The sequence below is a fragment of the Ranitomeya imitator genome, chromosome 1, assembly GCF_032444005.1.
Source record: "Ranitomeya imitator isolate aRanImi1 chromosome 1, aRanImi1.pri, whole genome shotgun sequence".
Classification (NCBI taxonomy): Eukaryota; Metazoa; Chordata; class Amphibia; order Anura; family Dendrobatidae; genus Ranitomeya; species Ranitomeya imitator.
The window spans coordinates 545,956,228-545,971,800 of NC_091282.1; the positions used below are offsets into that span (position 1 = coordinate 545,956,228).

Here is a 15,573-nt window from a genome sequence, read left to right on the forward strand (position 1 = left end):
GGATAGGGGTGTGTTGGGGTTAGTGTTGGAATTAGAATTGAGGGGTTTCCACTGTTTAGGCACATCAGGGGGTCTCCAAACGTGACATGGCACCACCATTGATTCCAGCCAATCTTGCGTTCAAAAAGTCAAATGGTTCCCTCCCTTCCGAGCCCCGACGTGTGCCCAAACAGTGGTTTACTCCCACATATGGGGTACCAGCATACTCAGGACAAACTGGACAACAACGTTTGGGGTCCAATTTCTCCTGTTACTCTTGTGAAAATAAAAAATTGCTTGCTAAAATATTATTTTTGAGGAAAGAAAAATGATTTTTTATTTTCACAGCTCTGCGTTATAAACTTCTGTAAAGCACTTGGGGGTTCAAAGTGCTCACCACACATCTAGATAAGTTCCTTGGGGGGTCTAGTTTCTAAAATGGGGTCACTTGTGGGGGGTTTCTACTGTTTAGGCACCTCAGGGGTTCTGCAAACACAACATGACGCCCGCAGACCATTCCATCAAAGTCTCCATTTCAAAACGTCACTACTTCCCTTCCGAGCCCCGACGTGTGCCCAAGCAGTGGTTTACACCCACATATGGGGTATTGGCGTACTCACAACAAACTGGAAAACAACTTTTGGGTCCAATTTCTCCTGTTACCCTTGTGAAAATAAAGAATTGCGGGCTAAAAAATCATTTTTGAGAAAAGAAAAATGATTTTTTTTATTTTCACGGCTCTGCATTATAAACTTCTGTGAAGCACTTGGGGGTTCAAAGTGCTCACCACACATATAGATTAGTTGCTTCGGAGGTCTAGTTTCCAAAATGGGGTCTCTTGTGGGGGAGCTCCAATGTTTAGGCACACAGGGGCTCTCCAAACACGACATGGCGTCCGCTAACGATTGGAGCTAATTTTCCATTCAAAAAGTCAAATGGCGCTCCTTCCCTTCCGAGCCCTGCTGTGCACCCAAACAGTGGTTTACCCCCACATATGGGGTATCGGCGTACTCAGGACAAATTGGACAACAACTTTCGGGGTCCAGTTTCTCCTTTTACCCTTGGGAAAATAAAAAAAAAATTGTTGCTAAAAGATCATTTTTGGGACTAAAAAGTTAAATGTTCATTTTTTCCTTCCATGTTGCTTCTGCTGCTGTGAAGCACCTGAAGGGTTAATAAACTTATTGAATGTGGTTTTCATCTTCTTGAGGGGTGCAGTTTTTAGAATGGTGTCACGTTTGGGTATTTTCAGCCATATAGACCCCTCAAACTGACTTCAAATGTGAGGTGGTCCCTAAAAAAAATGGTTTTGTAAATTTTGTTGAAAAAATGAGAAATCGCTGGTCAAATTTTAACCCTTATAACTTCCTAGCAAAAAAAATGTTTCCAAAATTGTGCTGATGTAAAGTATACATGTGGGAAATGTTATTTATTAACTATTTTGTGTCACATAACTCTCTGGTTTAACAGAATAAAAATAACAAATTTGAAAATTGCAAAATTTTCAAAATTTTCGCCAAATTTCCATTTTTTCACAACTAAACGCAAAAATTATTGACCTATATTTACCACTATCATGAAGCCCAATATGTCACGAAAAAACTTTCTCAGAATCGCTAGGATCCGTTGAAGCGTTCTTAAGTTATTACCTCATAAAGGGACACTGGTCAGAATTGCAAAAAATGGCCAGGTCGTTAAGGTCAAAATAGGCTGGGTCATGAAGGGGTTAAAAACAAAACAATTTTTTTTTTTTCATGTGCGGAGGAAGCAAAGAGTATACAGACATTACAGTACAGTACAGGCAAGGTCAGACTGGGGTGTCTGGGGTCCACCAGGGCAATGGACTCTAGTGGCCACCCTACAGCTATATGCAAATATCTGTAAGCCGTTATCTCTGTTATAGTGTAGCATCATAGGCTGTGAGCAGACGTTCAGGGTTATTCGCGTTTTTTTTTTCCGCTATAAAAACTCTTTAAAAAAACGCATATATTAAGCATCCCATTATTTTTAATGCATTCTGCAATTTTTGTGCACATGATGCGCTTTTTTCCACAAAAATATCGCATCGCGGTAAAAAACGCAGCATGTTCATTAATTTTGCTGATTTTTTTTGCGTTTTTCACTCTATTTAATGCACTGGGAAGCTCCGGAAAAAAACCACACAAAAAAGCGTCAGAAACGCGCAAAAAAAACCGCATGCGGATTTCCTGCAGACAAAGGTTGATTTTGTTCAGGAAAATTCTGCAGAAAATCCTGACGTGTGCACATAGCCTAAAACCTAGGAGGCTCCTGCATATATACCACTATAACTGTAATTTACAATTATGGGTAGTTTACATTAAAGGGGTTATTTTGTTAAAACAAGTTATCACCGATCCATGAACTCCACAGGATAGATGATCACTTAGTTCCAACCATTAGAAACTGCATCGGAAGAATGAGGACGTTTTACTCTGATAGGACATTTTAAAATGGAGCAGTAGGTGGGATATCTGACCGCAGCACCATTCATTTTCTTTGGGGCTTCTAGAAAAAAACAAGCGCAGCGCTCGCAGACACTGAGGGAATGAATGGATTAGTGGTCAAGTAGCACATGCTGCTCCAGTCTAATGGGGATAAAAGTTCCACATTCTGTTGACCGGGTCCAAGTAGTCAGACCCCCACCAATCACTACGTCATCACTTATCCTATGGAGAGGTGATTACTTTTTTCACAGGAAACCCCCTGTAAGTGCATCTCTGCCGCTGTGTTCCAATTAACTAATCTCTAGTGGAAATAAAAAAAATCTTCTCCTAATTAATATCCGAGAGAACAAATGACTGCCATACACAACACAATCCACTATACCAAGACCACATACTACCACATACAGGTAAGAAATACCACCACACCATGACCAGATCACATAGTGATCGAATAATACCACGTAGGGAAAAATACCAAAATACGACAACACCATAACTAGACTACATATTCCACCACACAGTGACAGAATGATACCATATATAGGGGATAAATACCGCCCCACCGTGACCAGACCACAAATTACCACAACATAGTGACAATACTACAATACTGATCATGAATACAAACCACAATACTAACACTGTTTATTACCACCAGTGACATTATACATAGGAGATCTGTATATAGTGTCACTATACAGGTAATACAGTGATCACCAGTGACATTATACACAGGAGCTCTGTACACAGCGTATAGTGTGCAAGTACATGTAATATGCTGACTCGCCAGTGACATCTGTAGTTGATATCCTTTATCTTCACTTTTCTTCTTCATCCAGCACAGTCTGCCATCACTTCTTCCAGCCAGGACTTGTCTCTGCAAAAAATAACACAGTCATCAATAGCTGATCACTTCCAAAGCACATTCCTCACTTTTTCCCCAACTTCTGCACTACGTCAGATGAAGAAAAAAGCGACGCAGTGCCGCACTGTAAAGTAACAGGACCCCCTTTTGTTCCCTCCATGGAAAACTATTTGCTTCCAAACCTTATCGAAGTCCCTCATCCTGGCCCCCTTTATTAAATAATCTAGCCCAGCCTGGCACCCTTTATTTCATAATATGCCCCAACCTAGCCCCCTATGTCCCTCGTCCAGCCTGGCTCCAATATCTGCAGCCAAGGCCCCAGATATCCCCCCCCCCCCAAGCTATCCATACTGGCCTCCGTGTGTCGTTTGTCCTGCCCCCCCAACAATATATCCATCCTGGATCCCCCATATATCCAAACTGGTCCCTTGTCCTGGCTTACATCTACCTATCCTGGCTCCCCCCCAGTGTATCCATCCTGGCCCCCCTTATGTATTCATCCTGGCTCTCTCCCCCACATGTACCCATCCCGGCTCTCAAACCTTTCCCCCCCCCCAGTATCCATCCCAGCTTCCCTCCACCCCTCCACCCCATGTATCCATCTTGGCTCCCTCCACCCCATGTATCCATCCTGGCTCCCTCCCCCCATGTATCCATCCCGGCTCCCTCCCCCCATGTATCCATCCTGGCCCTCCCCCATGCATCTATCCTGGCACCCCCCATGTATTGATCCCGACTCCCCCCGTGTATCCATCCTGGCTTCTCCCCCCCCCCCCCCCCCCCCCATGTATCCATCCTGGCCCTCCCCCATGTATCCATCCTGGGCCTCCCCCATGTATCCATCCTGGCACCCCCCCCATGTATCCATCCCGGCTCCCCCCATGTATCGATCCCGACTCCCTCCCCCCATGTATCCATCCTGGCCCCTCCCCCCATGTATCCATCCTGGCCCCTCCCCCATGTATCCATCCTGGCCCTCCCCCATGTATCCATCCTGGCCCTCCCCCATGTATCCATCCTGGCCCTACCCCATGTATCCATCCATTCTCTCCCCCTCCATTTATCCATCCTGGCTCGCCCCCCCTGTGTATCCATCCTGGCTTCCCCCCGTGTACCCATTCTGGCCCCTTGTCCTGCACAGAGAAGGAGGAAAAAAAAAAAGATTTCTTACCTGTCTGCACTCCTGGTGCCGGACGTGGTCGTCCTCCTCTGCAGGGCCTGAGCGCTTATCTTAAGATAGCCGCCGACCTAGCAGAGGCCAGGGGCTGACTTGTGTGTGCTCGTCGAATGTGGCGCTTGACACTGACGTCATACGCCAGTGATGGCAGGCACACACTAGTTAGTGTTAATTAGGACATGCGCTGCAGCGGTTCAGCTAATGAATGCTGCGTGCGCACCCCTGCATATACTCTGCCTCTGCTTTTAAAGGGCCGTGCCCCTAAAAACTACAGAATTTTTTATTTTTTTTCCTCACATCTTTTTCTTCCCTTCTCTTTCAGGTCCATTGCAAGGGCCCATCGGGGATTTTCCCGATACTCTGCTGGGCCAGTCCGAGCCGGAGTACAGGGATCGCAGCTGCTGCTTTCTGAGAAGTAAATCCTTTTTAACAACAAGCAGCAAATGTTTTGCCTCACGGAAAGAATCAGCTGTGATCCCCTGCTGTAATGTCTGTATACTCTCTTCTCCTTTTTCCCCTGCGCAGGAGCTGTGCTATGATCAGATCATGTCCCTGTACTGTCAGACACGGCCATTACACAGTACACAGCAGGGGCACATTTATAAGATTATCTCAGCACAGGAACATTTTATTTTTAACAACTCAAATTGTGGAGCTTATAAATACGGTATTCTAAGATCTATTAATTCAAGTGTACTCTGTTCATGGGAAAGCCCCTTTAATGCCCTGCAAAACTTCACCTGCATTCTAGATGGGATATTTTATTTTCCTTTTATTTAGTCTACCCAATTTTATTTTTTATTTTTGGAGGGAGGGGCGAGTGCACATGAGGCCATATTTAATACAACATGTACATCATATTTATTGGAAAATGGTCAGAACCAGGAAAAATATTCAGCATTTCCTTTTTTCATGTTTGTTTGTTTACCCTTTTTTTTTTTTTTTTTTATGGTAAAAAGGATTACTTTTAATTCCCTCATCAATACTGATAGCAAACATGTGTCCATTGTGTAGACTGTCTGCACATTGCTTTATAATTATCCAAGTCCCTGGTGCCTATGTAAAATGCGTTCTTTACGCAGAATGTTTAATATTGGTGTGTGAGAGGTGTGCATTTCATAGGCGGAAGGGAAGTTTTTTGTTTACTACTTATGGATGTACTAGATGGTGGCCCAATTCTAACTCATCGGGTATTCTAGAATATGCATGTCCACGTAGTATATTGCACAGCCCACGTAGTATATTGCCCAGTCACGTAGTATATTGCCCAGTCACGTAGTATATTGCCCAGTCACGTAGTATATTGCCCAGTCACGTAGTATATTGCCCAGCCACGTAGTATATTGCCCAGCCACGTAGTATATTGCCCAGCCACGTAGTATATTGCCCAGTCACGTAGTATATTGCCCAGTCACGTAGTATATTGCCCAGTCACGTAGTATATTGCCCAGTCACGTAGTATATTGCCCAGTCACGTAGTATATTGCCCAGTCACGTAGTATATTGCCCAGTCACGTAGTATATTGCCCAGTCACGTAGTATATTGCCCAGCCACGTAGTATATTGCCCAGTCACGTAGTATATTGCCCAGCCACGTAGTATATTGCCCAGTCACGTAGTATATTGCCCAGCCACGTAGTATATTGCCCAGCCACGTAGTATATTGCCCAGCCACGTAGTATATTGCCCAGTCACGTAGTATATTGCCCAGCCACGTAGTATATTGCCCAGCCACGTAGTATATTGCCCAGCCACGTAGTATATTGCCCAGCCACGTAGTATATTGCCCAGCCACGTAGTATATTGCCCAGCCACGTAGTATATTGCCCAGCCACGTAGTATATTGCCCAGCCACGTAGTATATTGCCCAGCCACGTAGTATATTGCCCAGCCACGTAGTATATTGCTCAGCCACGTAGTATATTGCCCAGTCACGTAGTATATTGCCCAGCCACGTAGTATATTGCCCAGCCACGTAGTATATTGCCCAGCCACGTAGTATATTGCCCAGTCACGTAGTATACAGCACAGAGCCACGTAGTATGCACCATATCCCTGTTAAAAAAAGAATTAAAATAAAAAATAGTTACATACTCACCTTCCGGAGCGTATCGAAGCGGCTGGTTACCGATGCTCATCGCGCGCTTCGGTCTGAAGAGTGCATTGCGGTCTCGCGAGATGATGACGTGGCGGTCTCGTGAGACCGCACGTCGTCATCTCGCGAGACCGCAATGCATGGAGCTGTCACCGAGGCGTCGCGAGGAGCATCGGTGTTATGAACAGGTAATTCAGAACCACAATGGACCTTGAAGTTCAGAGCACACAAGGTGACCTGACATTTACCAAAAACATAGGACAAGCTCTGAGACGTGGAAACTCTGCTGACCGCAATCCCTAATCCTAACACACCACACTAGAGGTAGCCGTGGATTGCGCCTAACGCTCCCTATGCAACTCGGCACAGCCTGAGAAACTAACTAGCCCTGAAGATAGAAAAATAAGCCTACCTTGCCTCAGAGAAATTCCCCAAAGGAAAAGGCAGCCCCCCACATATAATGACTGTGAGTAAAGATGAAATACAAACACAGAGATGAAATAGATTTAGCAAAGTGAGGCTCGACTTACTGAATAGACCGAGGATAGGAAAGATAGCTTTGCGGTCAACACAAAAACCTACAAACAACCACGCAGAGGGGCAAAAAGACCCTCCGCACCGACTAACGGTACGGAGGTGCTCCCTCTGCGTCTCAGAGCTTCCAGCAAGCAAGAAAAAACCAATATAGCAAGCTGGACAGAAAATATAGCAAACAAAAATAACACAAGCAGAACTTGGCTTATGCAGGATAGAGAGGCCACAGGAACGATTCAGGAGGAAGCAAGACCAATACTAGAACATTGACTGGAGGCCTGGATCAAAGCACCAGGTGGCGTTAAATAGAGCAGCACCTAACGACTTAACCTCATCACCTGAGGAAGGAAACTCAGAAGCCGCAGTACCACTCTCATCCACCAAAGGAAGCTTATAGACAGAACCAGCCGCAGTACCACTCACGACCACAGGAGGGAGCTTTGCCACAGAATTTACAACAGTACCCCCCCCTTGAGGAGGGGTCACCGAACCCTCACCAGAGCCCCCAGGCCGACCAGGATGAGCCACATGAAAGGCACGAACCAGATCGGCAGCATGGACATCAGAGGCAAAGACCCAGGAATTATCTTCCTGACCATAACCTTTCCACTTAACCAGATACTGGAGTTTCCGTCTCGAAACACGAGAATCCAAAATCTTCTCCACAATATACTCCAATTCCCCTTCAACCAAAACCGGAGCAGGAGGATCAATAGATGGAACCACAGGTGCCACGTATCTCCGCAACAATGACCTATGGAACACGTTATGGATGGAAAAAGAAGCCGGAAGAGTCAAACGAACAGACACAGGATTAAGAACCTCAGAAATCCTATATGGACCAATGAAATGAGGCTTAAATTTAGGAGAGGAAACCTTCATAGGAATATAACGAGATGACAACCAAACCAAATCCCCAACACGAAGTCGGGGACCCACACAGCGCCTGCGGTTAGCGAAACGTTGAGCCTTCTCCTGGGACAAAGTCAAATTGTCCACTACATGAGTCCAAATCTGCTGCAACCTATCCACCACAGTATCCACACCAGGACAGTCCGAAGACTCAACCTGCCCTGAAGAGAAACGAGGGTGGAACCCAGAATTGCAGAAAAACGGCGAAACCAAAGTAGCCGAGCTGGCCCGATTATTAAGGGCGAACTCAGCCAAAGGCAAAAAGGACACCCAATCATCCTGATCAGCAGAAACAAAACATCTCAGATATGTTTCCAAGGTCTGATTGGTTCGTTCAGTCTGGCCATTTGTCTGAGGATGGAAAGCCGAGGAAAAAGACAAATCGATGCCCATCCTAGCACAAAAGGCTCGCCAAAACCTCGAAACAAACTGGGAACCTCTGTCAGAAACGATGTTCTCTGGAATGCCATGTAAACGAACCACATGCTGAAAAAATAATGGCACCAAATCAGAGGAGGAAGGCAATTTAGACAAGGGCACCAAATGGACCATCTTAGAGAAGCGATCACAAACCACCCAAATGACCGACATTCTTTGAGAGACGGGGAGATCCGAAATAAAATCCATAGAGATATGTGTCCAAGGCCTCTTCGGGACCGGCAAGGGCAAAAGCAACCCACTGGCACGAGAACAGCAGAGCTTAGCCCGAGCACAAATCCCACAGGACTGCACAAAAGAACGCACATCCCGCGACAGAGACGGCCACCAAAAGGATCTAGCCACCAAATCTCTGGTACCAAAGATTCCAGGATGACCAGCCAACACCGAACAATGAACCTCAGAGATAACTCTACTCGTCCATTTATCAGGGACAAACAGTTTCTCCGCTGGACAACGGTCAGGTCTATTAGCCTGAAATTTTTGCAGCACCCGCCGCAAATCAGGGGAGATGGCAGACAAAATTACCCCCTCTTTGAGAATACCCGCCGGCTCAGACAAACCCGGAGAATCGGGCACAAAACTCCTAGACAGGGCATCCGCCTTCACATTTTTAGAGCCCGGAAGGTACGAAACCACAAAGTCAAAACGGGAGAAAAACAGCGAGCAACGAGCCTGTCTAGGATTCAACCGTTTGGCAGACTCGAGATAAGTCAAGTTCTTGTGATCAGTCAAGACCACCACGCGATGCTTAGCTCCTTCAAGCCAATGACGCCACTCCTCGGATGCCCACTTCATGGCTAGCAACTCTCGATTGCCAACATCATAATTTCGCTCAGCAGGCGAAAATTTCCTGGAAAAGAAGGCGCATGGTTTCATCACCGAGCAATCAGAACTTCTCTGCGACAAAACAGCCCCTGCTCCAATTTCGGAAGCATCAACCTCGACCTGGAACGGAAGCGAAACATCTGGTTGGCACAACACAGGGGCAGAAGAAAAACGGCGCTTCAACTCCTGAAAAGCTTCCACAGCAGCAGAAGACCAATTGACCACATCAGCACCCTTCTTGGTCAAATCAGTCAACGGTTTAGCAATGCTAGAAAAATTAGCGATGAAGCGACGATAAAAATTAGCAAAGCCCAGGAACTTCTGCAGACTCTTCAGATATGTTGGCTGAGTCCAATCATAAATGGCCTGAACTTTAACAGGGTCCATCTCGATAGTAGAAGGAGAAAAAATGAACCCCAAAAATGAAATCTTCTGAACACCAAAGAGACACTTTGACCCCTTCACAAACAAAGAATTAGCACGCAGGACCTGGAACACCATTCTGACCTGCTTCACATGAGACTCCCAATCATCCGAGAAGACCAAAATATCATCCAAGTATACAATCAGGAATTTATCCAGGTACTCTCGGAAGATGTCATGCATAAAGGACTGAAACACTGATAGAGCATTAGAAAGTCCGAATGGCATAACCAGGTACTCAAAATGGCCTTCGGGCGTATTAAATGCTGTTTTCCATTCATCGCCCCGTTTGATACGCACAAGATTATACGCACCACGAAGATCTATCTTGGTGAACCAACTAGCCCCCTTAATCCGAGCAAACAAATCAGACAGCAGCGGCAAGGGGTACTGAAATTTGACCGTAATTTTATTTAGAAGGCGGTAATGAATACAAGGTCTCAGCGAACCATCCTTCTTAGCCACAAAAAAGAAACCCGCTCCCAATGGCGACGATGACGGGCGAATATGACCCTTCTCCAAAGACTCCTTTGCGTAACTCCGCATAGCGGCGTGCTCAGGTACAGATAAATTAAACAGTCGACCCTTAGGAAACTTACTACCAGGAATCAAATCGATAGCACAATCACAATCCCTATGCGGAGGTAGGGCATTGGACTTGGGCTCATCGAATACATCCCGGTAATCAGACAAGAACTCTGGGACCTCAGAAGGGGTGGATGATGAGATAGACAGAAATGGAACATCACCATGTACCCCCTGACAACCCCAGCTGGACACAGACATTGATTTCCAATCTAATACTGGGTTATGGACTTGTAGCCATGGCAACCCCAACACGACCACATCATGGAGATTATGCAACACCAGAAAGCGAATATCCTCCTGGTGCGCAGGAGCCATGCACATGGTCAGCTGGGTCCAATACTGAGGCTTATTCTTGGCCAAAGGCGTAGCATCAATTCCTCTCAATGGAATACGACACTGCAAGGGCTCCAAGACAAACCCACAGCGCCTAGCATACTCCAAGTCCATCAAATTCAGGGCAGCGCCTGAATCCACAAATGCCATGACAGAATAGGAAGACAAAGAGCAAATCAGAGTAACGGACAAAAGAAATTTCGACTGTACCGTACCAATGGTGGCAGACCTAGCGAACCGCATAGTGCGCTTAGGACAATCGGAGATAGCATGAGTGGAATCACCACAGTAGAAACACAGCCCATTCTGACGTCTGTGTTCTTGCCTTTCAGCTCTGGTCAAAGTCCTATCGCACTGCATAGGCTCAGGTTTATGCTCAGATAATACCGCCAAATGGTGCACAGATTTACGCTCGCGCAAGCGTCGACCGATCTGAATGGCCAAAGACATAGACTCATTCAGACCAGCAGGCATAGGAAATCCCACCATGACATCCTTAAGGGCTTCAGAGAGACCCTTTCTGAAAATAGCTGCCAGCGCACATTCATTCCATTGAGTGAGCACGGACCACTTTCTAAACTTCTGACAATAAATCTCTATCTCAAAGAGTTTGCATCTCGGCTTTGGGAAAATGGCCGCCGCGATCTCTTCTGCGCACGCGCGGCATCCCGCGGCCATTTTCCTGAAGCCCCGTGCAGCAGAGCACTCCATCTGCGCACGCGCGGCCCCAGGAAGATGGCCGCCCCCACCGATGAAAGGGATAACAGCGCAGATCGCGCGCTGTTTCTTCACGTGCGCGCAGGGAATTCGGAACTTGGACATGCGCACACCACTACGCCACCAACGGAAAGCTGGGGAAGAAAAGAGCGATGTCACCACGCCCACCTGACCAGACCAGCCTGATTGACAGGCGAAAACGGCGACTTTGGTAATGTATTTCTCAGCATAGGTGGGGAATCAAGGTACACTACATACACTATAGTAACGCACAGCGCAGGCCCTATTTAACAGTATTTATATCTCAATCTGAAAAAACGGGGTGACAGGTTCCCTTTAACATTAGATCTTTTTACTATTCATGCTGCATAGGCAGCATGAATAGTAAAAAGTTGGTCACACAGGGTTAATAGCAGCGTTAACCGAGTGCGTTACACCGCGGTCAACGCTGCCATTAACTCTGTGTGAGCGCTGACTGGAGCGGAGTACGGAGCAGGCACTGACTGCGGGGAGGAAGGAGCGGCCATTTTTCCGCCGGACTGTGCCCGTCGCTGATTGGTTGCGGCAGCCATGACAGGCAGCTGGCACGACCAATCAGCGACTTGGATTCCATGACACAGAGGCCGCGACCAATGAATATCCGTGACAGACAGAAAGACAGAAGGACAGAAAGACGGAAGTGACCCTTAGACAATTATATAGTAGATATTGGGGATTTCACAAGGCATCTACTTCTGTACATACATGCACATGTACACATGTCTTTGGTGAAACTCACTGACTGCACACATTTGGGAGGGTACAATTCTCAAAAAAGTGTCTTTAACAAGTGATATCAGCCAGAGACACTTTGGCTGGCAAATATGATACATCTATGGCCAAACTCTGCACATCGCTCTTCTTGGTTTGTGTTGGTGGGGAAAAGTATGGTCAGCGTTGGCTTGGCCATTCATTCTTCTAAGGTTGGGCCTACATAAGCTCCTATGATGCTATACCTAGGCACGACCCCGTGCAATGCTTGTGACCCTTCTTCTTGTTGAGTAATTCTGTATAAGTGATATATAAATTCCCTTTGAGCCTTTCATGAGCTGTCCGTTTTTACGTGTATTTTCAGATACAGACGTTTCATGTGGACGCACCATGTAAAACCGTAGAAGACCTTACCAGTGGGGTTGCAATGGCTATGGTCCTTCAGAAAATGTAAGTTGACACATTACATATATATTATCTAAATCTAAGACTAGTTTACACAGATATTCCCTGACTGTTGGTTACCTTTCTTTCCCCCAACATCCTCTGTCAAGTGAACCCCTTACATATAAAGTAGTTGGTGGGTTTGGAAGACTTTGCTGTAATGTGTAGTCGAGGATTTAAAGGGAAAGATTTGGAATGTTTCAGGAGACAGTTTCATAGATTTGATGCGTTGGTTTTCCTTGCTACTAGAGATGAGCGAACCAGAGCTTTAAAGTTTGGGGTTCATACTGTCCTGAACTCTGAACAGACTCCTCCTGAAAGTCCGTTTTATTGTTCGAAGTTTCGGGAGGGGAGAGAGATTTTTTTTTTTCAGCTCCACATCGATAACAATGGGATTCAGGTTCGGGTACAGTTCTGGTACCCGAACTTTGGATTAAAGATTGGAAGGGCTGCAGAACCCTAATTTCCACAGATCCAATCATGCCTACTTACAAGTACACTCATGGTATTTATGCCAGTAGGAGTACTGGCAAGAAAACTTAAAATCATGCATGTTTCTTAAAACCCACAGAGGTGAAAACAAGATTTCCTTAAAACTTCATGTCTGTAGGTATTAAAGGGAATTGGTCAGTAGGTTTTTGCTTAAGGTACCGTCACATTTAGCGACGCTGCAGCGATCTAGACAACTAGGCCGATCGCTGCAGCGTCGCTGTTTGGTCGCTGGAGAGCTGTCACACAGACAGCTCTCCAGCGACCAACGATCCCGAAGTCACCGGGTAACCAGGGTAAACATCGGGTTACTAAGCACAGGGCTGCGCTTAGTAACCCGATGTTTACCCTGGTTACCATCCTAAAAGTTAAAAAAAACAACCGCTTCATACTTACCTTCCGCTGTCTGTCCTCCGGCGCTGTGCTTTCCTGCACTCACTGTGAGCACAGCGGCCGGAAAGCAGAGCGGTGACGTCACCGCGGAAGATAAGTATGAAGCGTTTGTTTTTTTTACTTTTAGCATGGTAACCAGGGTAAACATCGGGTTACTAAGCGCGGCCCTGCGCTTGGTAACCCGATGTTTACCCTGGTTACCGGCATCGTTGGTCGCTGGAGAGCTGTCTGTGTGACAGCTCTCTAGCGACCAAACAGCGACGCTGCAGCGATCCGGATCGTTGTCGGTATCGCTGCAGCGCCGTTTAGTGTGAAGGTACCTTAAGCGACGCAGCGATACCGACAACGATCCGGATCGCTGCAGCGTCGCTGGAGAGCTGTCACACAGACAGCTCTCCAGCGACCAACGATGCCGGTAACCAGGGTAAACATCGGGTTACTAAGCGCAGGGCCGCGCTTAGTAACCCGATGTTTACCCTGGTTACCATCGTTAAAGTAAAAAAAACAACCACTACATACTTACCTACCGCTGTCTGTCCCCGGCGCTGTGCTTCTCTGCCCTGTGTAAGCACAGCGGCCGGAAAGCACAGCGGTGACGTCACCGCTCTGCTTTCCGGCTGCCCGGCGCTCACAGCCAGAGCAGAGAAGCACAGCGCCGGGGACAGACAGCGGTAGGTAAGTATGTAGTGGTTGTTTTTTTTACTTTAACGATGGTAACCAGTGTAAACATCGGGTTACTAAGCGCGGCCCTGCGCTTAGTAACCCGATGTTTACCCTGGTTACCAGCGAAGACATCGCTGAATCGGCGTCACACACGCCGATTCAGCGATGTCAGCGGGAGAGCCAGCGACGAAACAAAGTGCTGGACTTTCTGCCCCGACCAGCGATATCACAGCAGGGGCCTGATCGCTGCTGCCTGTCACACTGGACGATATCGCTAGCCAGGACGCTGCAACGTCACGGATCGCTAGCGATATCGTCCAGTGTGACGGTACCTTTAGCAAAAATCATTTTCTGTAATCTAGGGGATTTGGTTACCTGTAGGTATGTTTGACTCCGATGCCAACATTGTCTGTTGTCTATTTTTGGGCCATTATCTATGTATAACCATTGTTGTATGGTAAGAATATGAAATACTGTAGTGCAACCTATGGCGGCTCCAAGTTTTCTTGGGCCCTGGGTGAAAGTGTCTCAGTGGGCCCCTTAACACATACCACAATTCATGATGCACTGATATGTAAGAAGTGAAATCTTTGGCTTTTTACTATACCTTCATTTCTCGAGTGATATCTATTGTAAATTCTACAATAGCTAAGAAACCGGCAAATCCTCACCGTGCACAGTGCATACCCTGGGAGATTCAAAAGCTTTCATTTTAGACCGGACAGTATAGTGCTCCATACAGTATTATGGGCACCACATAGTCCTCCTTACAGTGTAATGAGCCCCATATACTGCTCCGTACAGAATAATGGACCCCATATACTTCTCCATACAGAATAAATATTGGACCCCATATAATGCCCCGTGCAGAATAATGGGGTGCCACATAATGCCCTGTGCAGAATAATGGGGTGCCACGTAATGCCCTGTGCAGAATAATGGGGCGCCATTTAATACCCCGTGCAGAATAATGGGGTGCCACGTAATACCCCGTGCAGAATAATGGGGCGCCACATAATGCCCCGTGCAGAATAATGGGGTGCCACATAATGCCCTGTGCAGAATAATGGGGCGCCATTTAATACCCCGTGCAGAATAATTGGGCGCCACGTAATGCCCCGTGCAGAATAATGGGGCACCACGTAATGCCCCGTGCAGAATAATGGGTTCCGTACATTAGAAATAATCAAATACTTGCCTCTCCTCGTTTCCTGCTGGCTGCAGCTCCAGTCTCCTCAGCTCTGGTGTCTTCAGCCTATTTTGACTCTGCACTGCTCAGGACAGATGGCGTGCTGTAGTGTTGTCATCTCGCCCTTTGCCCTCAGCTGTCAGTCAGAAGATGCGAAAGAGACTGGACCTGTCACCAGTGGGGAACGAGGAGAGGTGAGTATTTAAAACAGTTTGAAGCACGGGGGATTGGAAGGGGCCACATAGCGTGTCGGTGTCCCCAACGGAGAGTGGGCCCCCTTCTTGCTTAGGG

General features: G+C 46.8%; 1 protein-coding gene across 2 annotated transcripts in view; it reads left to right on the forward strand.

The window, feature by feature from the left end:
- HOOK3 (hook microtubule tethering protein 3) overlaps positions 1 to 15,573 on the forward strand; it is a 94,590-nt gene that overhangs the window by 21,596 nt on the left and 57,421 nt on the right. For both annotated transcript variants that reach the window (XM_069767681.1, XM_069767680.1), the window contains exon 2: positions 12,469 to 12,554. In XM_069767681.1, coding sequence (XP_069623782.1) covers positions 12,469 to 12,554 — 86 coding nt within the window. The remainder of the gene's footprint in view (positions 1 to 12,468; positions 12,555 to 15,573) is intronic.